This window comes from Seriola aureovittata, chromosome 7 (assembly GCF_021018895.1).
Source record: "Seriola aureovittata isolate HTS-2021-v1 ecotype China chromosome 7, ASM2101889v1, whole genome shotgun sequence".
In the NCBI taxonomy this organism is placed as follows: domain Eukaryota; kingdom Metazoa; phylum Chordata; class Actinopteri; order Carangiformes; family Carangidae; genus Seriola; species Seriola aureovittata.
The window spans coordinates 4,289,608-4,308,816 of record NC_079370.1 but is presented as its reverse complement, the minus strand read 5'-3'; the positions used below and the strand labels follow the sequence as shown (position 1 = coordinate 4,308,816).

Sequence of the window (19,209 nt, the reverse complement as noted above, 5' to 3'; positions counted from 1 at the left end):
TTTGCTTCTTTAAAAAGCAGGATGTGTTTGGGGTTTTACTCTGCTGATCAGACAAAACATAATTGATGATGTCACATTGAGGACATTGTCATAGGTGATAGATATTTTTACAATTTTGCAAAACAATTAAATCAAGAAAATTATCAGCAAATGAAGTAATAATGAAAATATTGGTTAGTTGCAGCTCTTATCACAATTATTGTACATTTATTTCTTTTGATTGACTTGATCGATTAAATAGATGAATCGTTTCAGCACAAAACCAAGCCGCGTCACGCACACATGAAAGGAAACTGGACGGTTCAGAGTACTAGATGGAGTTCCAGTGAAACAATCACTGTGGGAGGTTGAAGTGCTGACTTTCAGTTTTAAGGGAAACTGACATGACATGACACTTCTTAACCCCTGTGACTGTCCACAGTTCCCACACAGTTTGTCAGATGTGGGTGTAAACGTCCTCAAATTAAAGCTGGAAGTCAGCACTTTACCCTTAAGAGTCACGGATTCATGTCAAACTCACAGTGATACAAACACTTACAGAGTGAATGACAGATAAAAACGTAAAAAAAGAGGTCACAGAGCTACACTAAAGCCATGACTGCGTATCCTTGTCCTCTCTCCCCCCTCTCTCCATCCTCTCCTCTGTATCTCTGCGATGATGCTGCTGTTGATGCAGACCGCAGTGCAGCGCCTCCGTCCTCCCACTCAGGGTTTGGACGCTCACACTGCGAGGCACTTCACCTTGTCAACACGTTCCTGCCCTGAGGCGTCATGTCTACAGCTTTATCTGCCGAATTGAATATCATCTGCCCCCTCTCTGATATGAAAGTGGATTCGCTTCTTTCGCATCACTGAATTTCTCATAACATTCGCCTCATTATTACTCTCTCCATCCCCGTCGTCAGCTGTTTAAACACTTCAGATCAGATCGTTCTTCGAGGTCAAGCGATTTGATGATCTAACAGCTGCTGGTTTCGATCTGTGAACAAAACAACAGGAGGCTCGGCCAAAACTGCTTTTTTCAAACGCTCAAGTGGAAAATTTGGAAGCATTTCTGAGGGAACAATATTAATCCGGCAGTAAGCTACGCAGGATTTAAGCACTTCAAATGTTTATGTGGACATCAGAGAAGCAGTGTAAACACAAGACAGCTACTTTTACAGCAAGTATCTGACATCAAGTTCCTGTGATGATGAGCATCTGTCCTCCTACAGTGTCCTTGAGCAAGACATATCTCTGACCTCCCTCTAAAGTCTGCGACTAAAGATTATTTTCATCATCGATCAGTCTGCCAATAACTTTCTTGCTTCATCAAAAATGTCCAAAAGTATTAAAAGCTCCATCCAGTCTAAAGGTCTCTGTCCATGTGTAGTGTGATTATAGATCAGGTCTAGCTTCTATATTAATACTGTGAAAGTATCAAAGCCTCAGTCCACAGAGAAATGCACACAGCCTGTATTCAGAAACTGAGCCTTAAAAACAGCCGTCAGGACTTCTGGAACTTTGTGATGTCACAACAAAGCAGTCACCAAGCCCCGCCCACCTGGACCCACCATCCAAACCTTTACAGGATTTGGTTTCTCTGAGTGTTTTTTAATTGAAATCTGCTATATTTTTATTGGATCACTCAGAAAACAGTCAGCCAATCAGAAGAGATGATCAGAGCCTCCTCTATTTATCTCTAGGAGGCCAAATGAAAGAGGCGTTAGTATCATATTACTTACATCAGCACTAACTGACTGCTGTGTTGGCTGAAGTCAAGGTCATGTTCAGGGGCAGAAACACTTGGACTATATTGTGTTGTCAGTAGAGCTGCAATCAATCATTTTCATCATCTATAAAGCAACCTATTAATATCTTGATTAATCAGTTTGATTAGTAAATAGTGAAAAATGCTTATTATAGTTTATGAGCCTGTGGTGACGACAAAGAAAATAAGGAAATATTTACATTTGATGAGGTGGAACCAGTGACTTTTGCCATTTCTGCTTCGACTATTGATTGTGAAAACTTTTTGTCCACTGCTAATCGGTTAAAGAAAAGAAAAGCAGTTGATGTTTTTTTCTAGAATGAATCCTTCTTCCTTTGATTTTGTGTTTAAATTGAGGATCAAATTCTTCATTAAGCACAAAGCTATGAACTCGTTCAAGGGTCTGGACTGTTTGTCGTCATTGAAATTTCTATTAGGAGATAATCATCTGTTCAGATCCTTTAACACTCAATCACGCCCCATCTCGAAAACTCTGGGGAAAACATCCACTGGCTCATGTTTTGTTTTCAACTGTTTTTCAGACAGGAGACTCGTCACAGTCCTGAACAGGAGACGTCTTTGTCAGACGCAAAAACAACATGACTCGATTTTGACTCTGTGGAGCCATAAAGAAAAGGGCAGAAACATAAAATCAGTCAAGGTTTAACAGTCGACACAGTGTCGATTCCATCGGGCACAGACAGGTTGGACCGACCACACGGACATAACCACGACCGAGGGGGTAAAGACCGAACTGCTGCTGCGTGTCGTATCTGCATTTTCTGGACACATTTGTTTTCCAGTTATGAATACAGTGACCACGAAGAATATCCAGCTCACAACAAAACACAAGACGCAGCAGCCGAAGCGCCGTCTTAAATGACTGAAACAACATAGTGGCAAGATAACCCCCTCGTGAGTGTGGTTATCACTAAATAAAATATGCATCACTTACTGTAAACTTGTTTTGTACGCTTTCATATCTCATTTCCCTCCGCCGCTGCTTGTCAACAGCTGACAGCTCCGCTAAACATAGAAAAATCACAGCTGGGAACTGATCTCTGATCATCTGGACCAGTGTCAGTTTTTGCATCTTCCGTCTCGCCTTGTATTTTTAGACGGGATGTTGAGTTCAAAGCTTTTCTTAATTGTTTTGGAGGCTTTACACCGTCTGCCACCCCCGAGTGCATCACTGCGCTCCTCTGATTTGTCACCAATCGATACTGTGACGGCGTGAATGAAACTTGGCTGTTGTCTGGTTCATTTGAGCCAAAGATCGGTTTGTGAGGGAAAAGATAAATCGACACAGGCCCTGTTCAGACCTCAGGTGGACTCTCTCCAACTACGTCAGTTCACACCTGCGTCTCCAGTGACCACATGTGATCGAATCTCTCATGGGAAAGTGTTCTCAGACTTTTGGAAACCCACTGTACATCATTTGTGTTTGCAAAGACCCAATGTGTTGTTGTTTTTAGCCAGTCCAACTGCGATGGATGGGTTTGTTGTCCATGTGTTTTCGAGAGGGAGGGAGGGAGGGAGGGAGGGAGGGGGTGGTCAAGGAGGGGCCGAGCGAATCAATGCGCTGCTCAGAGCTCAACTATGAAATTAGATTTTATCCGTTTGAAACAGCAAAATATTGTCGGTTCATTATGTAACAGCACTAATAAGACTGTGGCAGAGGACGTCAATAGAGTAGGCGGTCCTTCAGAGGACGTCAGTAGAGTAGGCGGTCCTTCGGAGTGACCCAGGACACATTTGTGTTCACACTGCTAAGAGACTTGTGGCCCAGACCACCGGATCTCAAATGTGTCCTCGATTCACACCTGAACTTAGAGCTGTCCACCTGGACCTGGAAGGTCTGGACGACGGTGCGTTCACACACACACACACACACACACACACACACACACACCGATACAAACCCGTTGATCTCAGTTCAACTACAATCCCTTAAAACAAAACCCTTTAACCCTTGAACTCTTGTTCACCTCGACCTCTGACTGTATATACCCTGTATGATTCTGCATGACAACACTTTGGACTTTCAGCTCTATAAAGCTGCACACATGTTGCTGACCCACATTAATGTAAGCCATCAGCTTTTACTGGAGTTTAATGGGATTCAAAGATCAGTTATGCAACGACTGGCCCCTTCCTGCCCAGGTGATCATCTCGTCTCTGCAGTGCATCACAGCTGCTGCGTTCAAAGGTTCAGTCTCCACAGCAGTCCGCTTCCTCTGTGCAAAAGTTTCATGAGACTCCGGACCCTGTCTGCTCGATCTCTGCAAACTCTTCTGAATATAGCCGTCAGTAAAACGCCGTTAAACGACCCAGTTATTTTTACTGTAACACAATATGTCGTGCTGACACGGTGCAAAATGTGAACTTTACAAACAGGTTGGCCTGAAGACAGAGCAAAGGTTGAGCTGTAATTCAGTTAAAACAAACTGCTGTATGTGCAAACAGTGATACCTTCAACACAACACTCGTCTGAAAAAGGTAAACTGACTGGATTTCACAGACCGTGAGTCCACGCCTGACGAGCCGCTCGGATCTGCTGATACCAGTAACACGGGAGCGATTACATGCTCTGTTAGTCAAAAACCGACACACTGCACGAGTGCACAGAAAACCTGCAAACACATTCAAATCCCCCCCCGACAGACTGACCTCCAGCTCCGTCTCACATCTGTTGATGTCGTCGGTGGACTGGTTGAGTTTCTCCAGCTCCCCCTGGAAGAGAGGGAACATGGGAGAGATGAAGCAGAAAAGAAAAGGATGTTGTTCTGTTCAACCAAAAGTCCAAATCCCCAAAAAATATTCAGTTTCCTATGATATGACAAAGAAAAACCAGACAGTCCTCTTGACTGAGAGGCTGGAATCAGAGAACCTTTGATCCTTGTTCAACATTTTTGCTTGATAAATCACTTAAACTAATAATCAATAAGCAAAATAGCTGCAGGTTATTTTTCTGTGTGAAGAACAATCGACTGAAAAACACTTGTTGATTAAACGGGTGATAACAGGTGGACAAATACAACCTGCGACGATGGTCTTTTAAAAAGGGCAACATGATAGACATCAGCAAAGCTAATTCACAGATAAAGGAAACGATGGAAATGATTATTACTTTGCAGAATCTGGGCGACACCGTGACGTCTGGTTTTAACACACTAACTCAATTTAGCATTAACCTTTTATGGCCGACATGAATATTCATGATGCAGGTTAAAAGCAATCACACTGGTGGCCACTGTATGATAAAACTTCTCTATACTGCACATCATGCATAATCGAAAATGACTGTAACTATTTTGCTGATTAATCATTTTTGAAGCAAAAGAACCAAAATTTCTCCAGCTTTTGTTTTGTTGTTGTATTTGTCTTTTGCTTGTTTGGGGTTTTTTTATGTTATGTGATAATAAACTGATCATTTCTGGGGTTTGGACTCTTGACTGGACAAAGAAAACTTTTCTGAAGACATCAGGAAATTATAACAATCAATCATTTTTCACCACTTCCTGACCTTTTCTAGAACCAACGATGAATTGATTAACTGAGAAAATAATCTTCACCTATGAAAACATTAAATTATGAGCCCTTTTTACAATGAATACTGCCTTGTTCATTATATTAATTATGTCTTTTTCATGCCGTACTCATTTTTTTTTTTTTATCTTTTTCACAGTTTTCTTTTATATTGGAGAAAGACTAACTTTAAATTGTGTTAAGTGAACAAAAATATGTACATTTCTTACTTCATGAGCTCATAATTTACCCTCTTTTTGAGCTGCATCACCATGAACTGGATTGTGTTTCCAACAGATAACAACCAGATATTGTCATATCACGTGAATCAGCTTCAAACAGTCACATCTGTATGAATTATTAAAAACATAACATTTAAACTGAACTCGTATATAAATAAAGACATAGCGGGGTCATGCAGGAGATGCAGAGGCTGCATCGTACTTTGCTCCCTGCTGTTGGCTGCAGACGCGTTGGCCGCTCTACAATGAAAACGTTATCGATTAAAGAGCCACAAATCGATACCGTGGATCTGTTACCTGGACTCTGGGGTCCACCTCCTCGTCTTCGTACTCCGTCTCGTCGTCCGACCTGTGTTCCCTCTCTGACTGATCCATGGTGGAGATGGAGGACTGATGTCACCGCCGAACAAAAGACAAGACTAACCTACAGACACCACAGGCGGAGCGGGCTCATCTGTCTCCGCCGGTCACCGCACGTTGAATTCACGGAGCAGTAGCCTACTTGTTGTGTCTCCACCTTAAATTATTTTACGTTTTGTTTTTTGTTTTTTGTTTGTTTTTTCTAGAGGACGAGTCTGTGGAAGAAGAACATCCTGGTTTGTATCCGTACACCGAGCCGGGCCGAGCTGTGGCGTCTCTCCCCGCTCCGCTCTCCCTTCGCTCTGAGCCCCGATGCTGAAATGACCCGAGCTCTGCCTCAGACCGGGAACGCCCCTTTCTGCGAGGCTGTGGGCAGTATGAGAGGTGATTAGTGCCATGTAGCGGTGAACCGTCATAATGAATGACTTTGGTTTTTTTCAGCATCTTGTTGAAGCAATTAAACGTTGAAAATGAAGGGAAACAATCGTAAAGTCTGAAATAAGAGACACAGTAAAATACATAAAAGGAAATATGAACAATAATAGGAAATAAATACAAAATATAAATAAGAGTGATGAAACAAAAATAATAAACAAGAGTATTTCAATACTATACCAAACTATATATATAGGGGTACCATTAAAGAAATCAAAGATATTAGAGCGAAAATATTTAAGGCTTTACTAGTTTCTACTGTTATTTAAAAATTAATACAATTATATTAATTATATTAATAATAACTAATTTGAAAAATAAAGCATTTGAAAAAAAGGAAGGAAAAGGTTGATTGACAACAAGGCAGATTAGGAACATTTAAATGTCCCATATAGTCTAAAAGTAGATGTCCTTGTGTTGTTTGATTATAAAGCAGGTCTAGGTTCTATATTAATACTGTGAAAGTATCAAAGACAGAAATGCACACAGCCTGTATTCAGAAACTGAGCCTTAGAACCAGCCGTTAGGACTGCTGGAACTTTGTGATGTCACAACGATGCCGTCACTGCCTCCAGCCACGGCCTCAGTTCTTCATGACATTCAACAAGATGTCGAAAACTTTTCTGCAGGTTTATCAGCTGCACATTCATGTCCTGGTCCTACCCAAATGGCAAACTGCCATGATGTCACCTATTAGTTTGTGAACTGCTGTTTTGAAGCCTCAAGTTTGGCTTAATGGACGTCGCCATCTTGGTTTTTTGGAGCCAGAAGAAACCATAGTTGGATGAGAGGGTGGAGCAAGGGAGGAGTGAGGGGTGGATCTGACCTGTGTCACCAAGGACGCTAAGTACACCCACCCACATCAGCAACCTGACAGCAACAGGCTCCTGGCTGAGCCGAAGATGCTGCTAACACGGTTAGCTGTAACAACTGTTAAATCAGTCTTATAGGCTAATTGCATACAACCACATTTGACAAATATCATATATGTGAGGAGTAACTTGTAATGTTATTGTAGTTGAAGGTTGCATCTGCGCTAACTTTAAACTGTAAAACCACAGTGTAAAATGTATTCTAACCTTGTGTTTTAAATTGGTTCTGCAGAATATGAACAGACTTCAGAACAGCTCCTCCCTCAGACTGTGAGTCTGCTTCATGTAAATTGTGTCACACAAGAAGACTGATGATGAATAACGGCTCCTGGACTTTTTGCACCTTCCCTCCATCACTTATGGACGGCTGCAACAGCTTCCAGTCAACCTGTCAGACTGTTGCACTGTCCTCACTGAGCTATGAAGTATTATTTTTACATTTCTACTATAATTTATACTTGTTACTAAATAAGATTTATCCACCTCTTTATTATGCAAACTTTTATTTTTAATTTGTCAGTTAGTTGATTGTAAATTGCAAACATGATTTAATCCGTCCATTCATTACATTCATTTGTACACGTCTCCAGTTGATTGTAAATTGTTGAAATTAATGCAGTTTTAATGTGAAATACATTTTTTTTATGAAGCTTTGCTTTGTTGATGGTTTTTATGGAGCGTGTCTGGTATGAATCTTAACAGTAGCAGCAGCACAGTATAGATATCACAACACATTGAAGTTTTTCCTGAATCTGTAATTAATCAAATTAATGTTGCTTTAATCAACAAACATGATAGAAATGTTTAAATGTGTCCGTCCTTCAACAGTGACAATACAGGATCTAGAGATAGATACTAGAGTTTGTGCTTTTCTACTTAGTCTTATGAATTTACCAATTTAAGTAATGAAAACACTAATTCACCAAAGTGACCTGTTAGATTCATCATGAGGCAGATGGTAAATATGAGAAAAACATACTCAGTACAATTTAATCACAGGTTTATTTATTAAACACCTTTTCAATGACAACAATGAAGTTATGAATAAAACTAATGAACATGAGCTGTACTACACTGACAACTGCTTCACAATCTGAACTGTCAATGTTCAGTTCACACTAAAGAGTGTGTGAGGTGAACACATCCGTCTCTGAGGTCACAGCATCACATCTATGAAGAGTCTGGTTCTGCTCCAGGTTGCAGTTCTGGTGGGTCAGTTCCATCTGTTTCCTACTGAACACCGTTTCATGTTAAACTGGTCGATACTTTCACCTGTGAAGGTGGTGACTGTGCTGGAGCTGAACACATTCTGCTCTTCAAATGTTACTATCATCTATCAACAACAGTAGAAATGAAGTAAAAGGCAAGAAACTGAATCTGTGAACACTGAGTAACGTTCCTGCTGCTTGGTGCGTGAACTTCACTCCTCTCGTTTCAATCTGTACAAAGGATGTTACTTTCAGTTTCATTCATGTTGTAGAGACTCATCCTGACACTGACCTCAGCCACTGCAAGTGTCCCTCAGAAAGCCTTTAGAAAGCTGTCACGACTGGCCACAATAACCTCACACTGAAGGTTTCACAAACAAATTTGTCCCAACAACCACAGCAAGACATGTATACACACATGTACATGCAATTACAAAAGCTGTTCTCTTCAATAAATCTATATCACCATATCCCCATATAGACGATCGCTTCTAAGATTGAACTTTTATGACCTACCTTACCTCTTACCTTTTTGAGACTCTTATTTTGTGCCCAATGGAAACTATTTACAACATTTTTACCAGGGAATCAGTCAATGTCCAGCCTTTGCACTGCGCTCATTTTAACTTTCCATCTTGTCTATCTTGGTGTTGAAGAGTTTTTAAGACCCTTTTTAAAGCCATGGTGAACGCAATTTAAGAATATAATTAAAAGAAGAAAAAAAACGTGAAGTAAAGAACAATGATTCAGTTACCGCCTTTGCCATCTTTGAATATTTAGACTTTTTCGGCCATAGCCACTGTCCACGACCTCCTCAGCAGCAAAAAGACAGACACGGTCCGAGAGCAGCTGCTGAACATAGTGGAGCATTAAGAAGCTAGAGAGACAGATTTCCCTCAGGAGCTGGTGGAGACCAAACACAGAGCTAAAAGAGAGGGAACACTGGACTGAGATCATCAGGTGACACAAACACCACTCCAAATGCAACAAATAAAATATAATAATAATAAATAATGTAAATTAAAAGTTATAAATGGAGATAGAAAAAGTTGCCCTCCAGTCTTTCCACTAACAGTCACAGTGTGACACACCTGCAATGTGATTGAGGTCAGTGACAATCCTTCTGGGTTGGCCAAACTTGTTACAGATGCGTGATGTTGGCTGCTGGTGGGTTTTTCCTCCAGGCAGCGGCCCCCGCTCTGCCACAGCAGCTTCGGGCCGCCTTCCTCTTCCTGTAGGCTCTGGTCCTGGGTACAGGTAGTCCAGGCAGAGGAGGTGGCTGAACAGAAGAGGGGAGTGGCACTCGAGCAAGGGGAGGACCAACAGCACTGAATGAGGGGCCATGCTGTTCATCGTCTGGAGGAAGAGGAAGAGGAGGAGGAGGAGGCAGACCCCTGCTGGAGGGCCCAGGTTGCTCCTCTGGGACATTGAAGTTAAAGGGCTGTCCTTGTCCAACCTGTACCAATGATAGACCCTTTGTCTGGCCAGCACCTGGACACAAAGACAAACGCAGACTGTTAAAGATGAATCACAGTACAGATTACAACACACCAACACAGCTTTATGACAAACTCTTACCACTGAGTCCTCAATTCAATTCAAAGAGCTGGATGTTGGTCTGAGCCATCAACCTCGGGCTGGCCAGCACTGCCTCTCTGATGGCCACATAATCCTTGAGAATGAATGACCAGCGAGTCCTCAGGGTCCCTCTGGACCACGTGGCCACCGGATGAAGTCGGCAGAGGTGGTTGCAAACGGCTAACACTGGCCTAGTTTGCAGGGCCCGAATTCAGTCCAAGAAGACAGCTGAAAGATAATCATAGTGTGCGTTAATATAGATCTGATATTCATTAGAGAATCAGTGATATCTGAAGTGAATCTCACCTCTGGAGACTCTCTTTCCCAGGACAGGAGGTGTTCTTCCCTGTTGCTGTCTTGAACTGTCACCTGTGCTGCCTCTCCTGGTATCTGGGAGGGAAGACAACTCTCTGTTTCTCTGCTCTGTCTGTCAGGTGTTGCCAAGAGCTTGGAAGTACTTGGCACTGGCTTGAGGAAAAGGTTTTGGATCAAAAATGAATTTTAAGTTTCCATGAAATGATAATACACAATACACTCAATCACAAGCTATGAGACACACGCATGTATCTGGGATGAAGAGGTGAAGGTGGAAACCGGAAGGCTGACCCCACCCCTTTGTCAGTCTACCAGTCTCTGTGTACAGCTGCACCTGCTGGGTCCTGAGTGCAGCTGAGGTGACACCTCTGTGTCTCCATATGTCCTAGATGTGGAGAGAATCCAGCAAAGGGACGTCCAGGGTGACATGGAGATCCTGGATGAGGAGGACCGTCTCCTCCGCCCCGTGTGTCCTCCTCCAACAGTGGAGCCTCCACTCCTCCCAGGAGATCCTCAGGATCACCTTGGCAACAGTCAGGCCGAGCATCCTGTGCTTCCCCTCCAACTAGGACCACTATGCCTCGATGAGACGGCAGGCACCTCCGGTGTCATCAATCCTGCCGCCATCCTGGAAAGCCAATACACCAACATTGGTAACCCAGGCAGCCATTTCAGAAGCAGCACCAGCGAGCCTCTTTGTCACCTGGAGGGGGAGTGAGACAGAGAATGGTTTCAAATGCTAATGTTAATGTTCGTGTGAGAATTTAGTACACACACAGTAGTGGTGTGAGATCAGCTATAAGAACATAAACTCTGCCTGAATTACACCTCATCCTAGAGAAACTCCCTGGTGTTTCTATGTGCAGCTCTAGGTACTGTACATGTACACGTTCATTGCTGCCATTATCATTTATTGCAATTATAATATATAATTGTTAGCATTATAATTGTTAGCAATACTAATTGTGATTGTAAAAGTAAATTATATATTTTTTTATTATTGTCATTATTATTGTTATATACAATCACAAACAAAATGTCACTTTATATACTTTCTCGCTTGTTTATCATGCTTCATGGTCAAAATGTCTTGTGTCACCTTCTATTTGTCCGTTTGTCACAGATAAAGATAAAAAAAAAATGCTAATGCTAGCTATCCCCCCACATGTTATTTTGCATTCTTATGAAATTGTTAAATTCATTCATCAATGAACAACACCAGCAAGCTAGCTGCTAATGCTAGCAAGCCCCCCGTGTCACCTTCTCTTGGTCCCTGTCATGCTAATGATAGCAAGCTAGCCCCCGACTTGTCATTTTGCAATCTTAAAATGAAATCGTTAAAATCAATGAAAAATGCCAACAAGCGTCTATATGCTGTACATGCACACGTACATTGCCACCATTATCATTTATTTATTGTATATCATTGTTAGCATTATAATTGTAACCAGTCATTGTAGAAAAGAAGCTAATGCTAGCAATCTAGCCCCACCCCCTGTTTTTGTCCATGTTTTTTTCACCATTAAAAAGAGAGAAAATAAATTAATGCTAATGCTAGCTGCTAATGCTAGCAAGCTAGCCCCGCCCCCTCTTCTGTTCTGTCCATGTTTTTTCATCAGTAAAGTTTAAATATTAAAAAAAAAAAAAAATGCTAACGAAATCGGCGGCTAGCTCGTGGACGACTTAGCCCCCGATTTAGCACCCTGGTTCAAATTAGGCTCAAAATGATTTTGAGCTTATAAAGTGATGTTTACAAATAATTCCAATATTTGTAGTTGGAAATCAAACTTTGTAAACCTGCAAAATAAATCTGCATGAAAAATTCAAGTTTGCATATATGAAACAATTGCTCTTGTCACAAAGAGATTTGTATTTGTTAAGACAGTGTGAATCAAAACTGGACAAATGATCAGTGGTGAGGTTCAACAAAGACACAGGGAAAGAAGAAATGCTTTTGTAGACATCTGTGTACAGAGATAAAGAGCAGAAACATGTAACAATCAGTGTGTGACACTGACAAGTACAAAGTTTGATCCTCGTCACTTCAGTGTCACTGTGGGAACTTTTGACCAGAGTTTTACACTTTTCTTCTCTGTTTCATGACACAGATGTTGACAAATCCATTTCTTCTTTTACAGTGTTTTTGTTCAACATCAACACTGATCATTTGTGGAGTTTTGATTCAGACTTTCAACAAATACAAATGTCTGACACAAGCGCAATTGTTTCACATACGCAAACTTGAATTTCTCAAGCAGATTTATTTTACAGGTTTTACAGTATATAAATCTATGCTTACCCTTATACTTAATAACTAACATTAACGCTGCGCATTACACTGACGCAGATCACTTAAACTGGGTCACATGTGGAGAAACATAAACCAAACGTCGTTAGATTAACGTCGATTAAATTTACCTTTTTATTGAGCTTTGAATGAACACCTCCACGGGCTAACCCAGGTTGACACAGGTTATCAGCCCAGCGGGGCCAGGTATCGTTAGCATAACAATCGCTAAGTTATCAGCTAGCGTCAGCACTAGCTGGCTAGCTTGGTTAGCAAGGTGCATCTCACCTGAACTGTGATATTAACAGGGATGCTAATTTTGGCTAGCAAAGAAATAGGCTTAAAACAAAATGTGCTTACCGGAATTAATTGAACCGCCAACTCCTCTGAGTGTCTTTTAGAACAACTGAACGCCGAACAAGACACTTTCAGGAAAACAACATGTTGGAGCTAACTTTGATGAACTGAAAACACAGTGACAACTCAAATGTCCGACACATCGCTCTGACGTCATATCCGGATTAAAAGGCAGGCCTCCTGTGTGTCAATCACGCGGTAGCCACGCCCTAAAACCAGTCTGCTTTAACGTCTATTATATTTTAATAGGACCATAATTTTATGAATGAACATCATGTTGTATTGAAGAAAACTTCAAACTAGCGATTCAGATCATAAACACATAACGAAAACGTTTATAGAGGTAACAAATCAAGTGACAAGTATGGTCATTTTCTCATAGACTTCGATATAATCAGACTTCTTTTTGCAACCAGTGGAGTCACCCCCTGGTTGTCATTCAATAGAATGCAAGTTTAAGGCACTACCGCATTGACTTCATTTTCCAGACCCAGAGTCAACGTCCATTTTTATATACAGTCTATGGGTCCCAAAGGTGTTCTACTGAAGTCAGTTGTGGAGCATTAGCCTGCTGGAAGTAGCCATTAGCAGATGGTGAACTGTAGCCATGAAGGAATGAACATGGTCAGCAACAATACTCAGATAGACTGTGGCACTCAAACTGTGATTGATTGGTATTAAAGGGCCCAAAGTGAGTCAAGAAATCATTCCCTACACCATTACACCAGCACCACCACCAGCCTGGACTGTTGATACAAGGCAAGCCCTGGGTCTGTCTTTGTGTTCACTCATTACTCTGGCAGCAACAGATGTTTCCCAGAATAATTTCTAGTTTAACAAAACCTCGTCTGTTCTCCTTAAAATGCTTAAAGAGTAAGAGTTGACCCTGTTGACTCTGACCATTTGGCTTGTAAACCCTGCTCCCTGTCCTGTTTTAATACTATACAACTGAACATATTTATAATTTTTGCCAACAAAATCAGGGACATCAAATCTAAAACCACGCCAATGTTGGACTGCGTCATCAGCAAAAAGCAGTTCCACAATCTTGGCAAATAAGATTGAAACTATTTGCATCACAGACACCAGATTTCCAATGTTGACAGACAGACTTTCAGCCTCAGTGAATGCACTGGAATTTGGATCCTGCAGTGTATACAACAGACTTTCAGAACAAACCAAATTCAATTTCAAACTGAATATACCGAAGCCCTGCTGTGAGATGGAACACAGTTCATCCATATCACTCAACACATTTCAGACACATAGAAGGACGTAGCGTTACTGCAGAGAGAGAGACTTTCTATTGACACACTGGCATCACCCCTCACATCTTTTGTTTTCATTCCCCCTGCTCACCAGAGGAGAAAGTACTGAGAGCACAGAGACTGAAAACACAGAGGCCTGGGGTGACATTATACAGGTTACATAATCAGCGCAGCGTGCCTGCTTACCCCAAGGATGGAGGCTTGATGGAGCGGCTCAGACACAAACAGTTTAGATGGGTAAGCACTAAGGAGGGAGAAGACAATCAGCTGAGCATGAATAAAAAGCCTTAAATTACTTTCCAGCAGCTCTGCAATCAGTTTTCTACAGCTTTACCTGATGAACATGTAAGAATAAAGATGGAAACAGCTATCTGAGTGAAGGAATGAAAATAAAACAACAACCTGAAGGTGTACAAAACAGCATAAGAACATGTTATTCCTGTGCCCAAGGACAGTTAGCCCTCATGTCACTTCACTTTTTTGGGGTCAAAATGAAAATACAAACTGTCCTCTCATCAAGGCAGGTCATCAGTTAGGATGTCACTTCCTGTCACTGAGGCAGCGGCTTGTTGTACTGGTCCGTCTACAAAACTGTGTTTTATATCAATACAACTCAATGGAAACTATCAGAGGTAAGATTTAAAGAATTTTAAATGTATTACAACAAGTGATAAGATGCTAAGAGACAGGAGTCTGGTTGTTATTCTGATCCCAGTTCCCAGCAGAGATGCAACCAGCTGTGGGTATCAGTGCAGACCAGTGGGGTTAGGACTAATACAAAGATCCACTGTGACATGCAGTGTTTAGTGTTGTTGGAAATTTGGGGAAACAGCAGTGAAAATGCCTTGTGTTTAGCCCCTTCCTGTTGATCGTCCTTTGGGACGCGGAAATAAGAAAAGATGATCAACTTTGATTAGAAAATTGGCAATACTTGCAACGCTTGAAGCATGCACAACCAGCTATTCAGAGCCATCACTGACCAGTGGTTAAGCCCCTCAACGTACCTGCCGAGGGCAGATTAAGCCCTGTTCATAGTAACACTGAAGGTGTAGACACAGATATGCTGACATGTTAGTTCCTCCACCTTCCTCCTGGCTCTGCAGGGCTGCAGCCTGACGTCCCTGCTGAAACAGACCACTGACACCCTGTCGAGCCTGAAGGATATCCACAGTCTTGTCAGCATGTTCCCTGTCTCCTTGGGCTGCAGGTGATTTGTCTGAATAACAGGAAATGTCAAACCCTTTTTAAAAGAGGAAGAAACAGACTGCAGTGTCCTCTCCCTGCTCTTAAACCTCGGTCACAACTCTGACACACTGACCTCTGCGCGAGTGTGTGTGTCTATTACGTTACTGTCATTATGATATATTGCTACTTCCATGCTGGAGAATCTGTCTCCAGGAAGTCATTTGGCACTGAAATGTAGACAGTATATTTGGGATAGACTACTGGGAACGTAATCAATCTTAAACCATCATTTTTAAATATAAAAATATGAATAAAAAGTATAAAGGATTAATATGACACTGTATGGAGTTAAGTTTCAGATTCCAGTTCATGAACGCTTTCAGTCTGGTGGACTTTTTCCAAGACAAATACTGAGCTACAAAGGATGGGGTGCTTTGCACATTTTTCTTTTTGAATAAAGCTAATGTCAGCAGGAGATTGCACTGAAACAGAATATGCATGCTTGAATTCATCAGTTGTACTAGCTCCAAGTGAAGTGAACGGAAAACAAATAGTCAAAGGACACAAGTGCATGTGTTGAAAGTGCTGAAACACGAAAATACTTTTAACATCACCTAACTGGTCTGACATTGTTACTTCAGGGTCTTTAGATTAGAAATTTGTTGAATGACAAACAAACAAGCAAGATTCAGCCTGTTTTCATGGTTTAATTCGTTCCTGAATTAAGCATTTGTAGACCACGGATTCAAATAGTATCGCTGCACTGATAGTGGAGGCCAATATATAGAAGATGTAATATATAATAGGCTAAAACACACTCAGGTGAGTTGGAGAAAGCTAGCTGCTAACCACTTAATTGTTTAAAGTTGATATGTTTGTAATTTCAGAATAACAGAGTTAATCCCCAAAGCATGTTGCTTCATTTTTCAAATTTTTTATAAAGATAAAGATTATAAAGATTTTTTTAATAAAGAGAGATAAAAGAATGAGAGATTCCACTGAGTTACAGGTGCTAGTGGAGCTACAGCTATCTTGAAAGTGACATTAGAACTACTTGAGTAGCCATTTTAGCTAACAAGTTAGCAAACAATTACCTTCTTACACATTCAGCAAACATTAGCATTCATCAGGACAATCTCTCCTGAGCAAACTCCTGCTAAAAGTATGTGTCTCTTTAGCTGGTAGTTGTTCCATGAGCGAGTTGCTAACTGTCCGCCACTTGGTGATGGGCAGTTGGTAGTTAGCCCTAATGCTAACCTGGTAATCAGACCAGATCAACAGCCTAAAAGAGACACTCTTGTCATGTTGTAGCTCATATAAAATGAGCTGAATCAAATGTACCAGTGTTAACGCTGGATTTTATTTTGATGTAACTGCCAGAGATGATGCATTTACAGCCATTCTGACAACTATTTGTGGAAACATCCATCAGAAATTCCCAATTCGTCTCTGACTCTGATTTACAACTTGGCTGCTTGTAATTATATGACTTGAACACAGCATTAACCCGACACTAACCCTGAGCCTGACAGCAAACATGCACAAAAACGAGTCATTTAGTCAGTCATTTGTATATGACTTAAATAAGGCATAAACATATTTCATAAAGCATTCATTCATCTTTAATTGATGCAAAAAACAGAAATGTTAGAGATTATAAAAAATAAATAAAAGAAAATCAATTTGAATTAGCCTCTGACATTTGTACAACAGAATAAGTTCTTTCTAATCATGTCTCTGTTGTGCAATTTTCCAAGTATTCGAAATATTCCAGCCCTCATGTGGACTTGCCGGGACAGGACGTTGTCAGCAGATTCCTAATCTCAAAATTGAGAACATGGAGTTAAGTTTTGTCTTGATAAAGGAGACACTTTTCGATTCTGAGATCATTTCGGTACCCAGCATTCACTCTGCTATCTCCTCACTTGATTTGCCTCTATGCACTGATGTTTGCTTTGTAACGTCAGAGATCTAAGAAATACATCTTACTCCTACTCTTGTCCTTGTGGTCAGTAACTCTGGATAACAGTGTCAGCTAAATGGCTAAACTGTGAATGTAACTCAATGTGTGCCGCTAACAGTGCGCCGTGTGTTGCGAGTACCCGTCAGACAGAGGGTGTATTCACGGAAGAAGTGAAGCAGATAGTATCCGTTTAAATTTACTTAAATTTATATCTCCTGAGGCCACTCGTTGTGAGTGGCTCTGGATGAGAGTGTCAGCTAAATGCCTGAATAGTTGAGAGTGAAAGGTGCCAAATTTGATTGTAGAGGAGGAAAGACACTAAGAATTTAACCCCAAGTATTTGGTGTTTCACAGACAGTCGTAAAAATGTCATCATCCTACACAGCCAGCTTCTTTCAGTCCTTAATTAATCCCATATCATAGTTTGACAGTTAGGAAATAATCAAGTTAAAGCAAAATAAATTTTGGTATAATTCTTCGTTAGATTGGATTAATTCTTCAGTTTAATTTACTAAACGAGAACAATATTTCTCAAACATCTACCGGCCAGATTGCCATGAAATTCTGTGAGAACATTCATGATCCTCAGATGATGACTCTTAATGATTTTAATGATTAATGACTGCGTTTTGGTGCCAGCATGATGTCAAAACTTCCACTTGTACACAAAGAAGCCAAAATATGAGTCATAGATCGACATGAAAATCGGTCCATGTCAACTTTGCACCCAATATTTCCAACACCTCCTTTACATAAACAGTGTCACAGTTTGTTTGTCACTGTCGTCAAAAATGAGCCACTGTTGTCAGGACATGCCCAACACAAAGCAGTCTGTTTTACAACTTGATTAAAAGATCAATTTAGTGATATTCTACATTTTTCTTGTTGTCAAAAAAATCCAATGAGAAGACCGAAACCAACAATGAATGTACTATCAGCACTGTGTTTGTGTATCAAAGCCTGATATATCTCATTCCTCTGTGCTATTAAAAACACATCAGTGAGCCACACTGTTACACTGGGTGACATGTTCCTTCATCACCATGAACACACTGAGTCCCGCACACACACACCATCCTGCCGCCCCAAATACTTACTAGAGCACTAAATGTTGATTAATCCGCAACTGAAAATAGCCGTCAACAGATTCTACTGTTTTACTGGTAAGAGAAACATTGTGGTAACGGCTGATAGAAACCAATGTTGATGTTGACAGGATTTCACAGCATAGAGCGGGGATGACAACTGCAATGTGTCCAACAGATTTTGGGGTATGATAATTATGGCGTGCACCGCTCAGGATGTGACATAACAGCATTGAGTCAGGGGTACATGAGCGAGACCTTGATGTGAGGCTGGGCACATGACCTCCTTGAACCTTTCTCTTTGACTTCCTCTCTGCTTCCTGACGACAGGATGAGGAATTGGGACGTGCTGTTCTTTTTCAGGGACAGCTCACGAACTCAGGATGCAACGATGCTCCAGTACTACACTTAAGAGAGACAAACAGCACATCGAGAAGCTTACTGCCTCACAGGTTTGGCAAATTAAGGAGGTTAGAGGTCATAGCACCCTGTCAATATCCCTGTATCCCCACCCAGTCATAGTCATGCCTATTTCAAAGAGAAGACATTGTTCCAACATTGCGTACTCGGAGTTTGACAGGAGATCAAGGGGACGAGTATCACGATACATCAGTTTGTCCTGGTTTTCATGATGAGAGAACCTGATTAGTTCAATGATGCTATTGGATTAATCCAAGCACTGTAAAATGATTCAACACTAAGCACCAACCTTATAATAAGTGTCTACAAATAATAATCACTGCTTTTAGGTGACTTCTGAATATTTACCAAAGTGT

General features: G+C 41.1%; 1 protein-coding gene and 1 long non-coding RNA gene across 2 annotated transcripts in view; both read right to left on the bottom strand.

Annotated features, from left to right (window-relative positions):
• Positions 1 to 6,196, bottom strand: part of sh3bp5b (SH3-domain binding protein 5b (BTK-associated)) — a 34,814-nt gene extending 28,618 nt beyond the window's left edge. The window contains exons 1-2 of the mRNA XM_056381411.1: positions 5,818 to 6,196; positions 4,421 to 4,483 (exon numbers count right to left, since the gene is read on the bottom strand). Coding sequence (XP_056237386.1) covers positions 4,421 to 4,483; positions 5,818 to 5,895 — 141 coding nt within the window. The 5' untranslated portion in view covers positions 5,896 to 6,196. The remainder of the gene's footprint in view (positions 1 to 4,420; positions 4,484 to 5,817) is intronic.
• Positions 6,197 to 10,328: 4,132 nt separating this feature from the next.
• LOC130172824 (uncharacterized) lies at positions 10,329 to 13,033 on the bottom strand. Its single transcript, XR_008828333.1, has 3 exons — positions 12,936 to 13,033; positions 10,623 to 10,991; positions 10,329 to 10,441 (listed from the first exon to the last, which is right to left on the bottom strand). It is a non-coding gene; the product is annotated as an uncharacterized LOC130172824 (long non-coding RNA).
• Between the last annotated feature and the right edge of the window lie 6,176 nt (positions 13,034 to 19,209).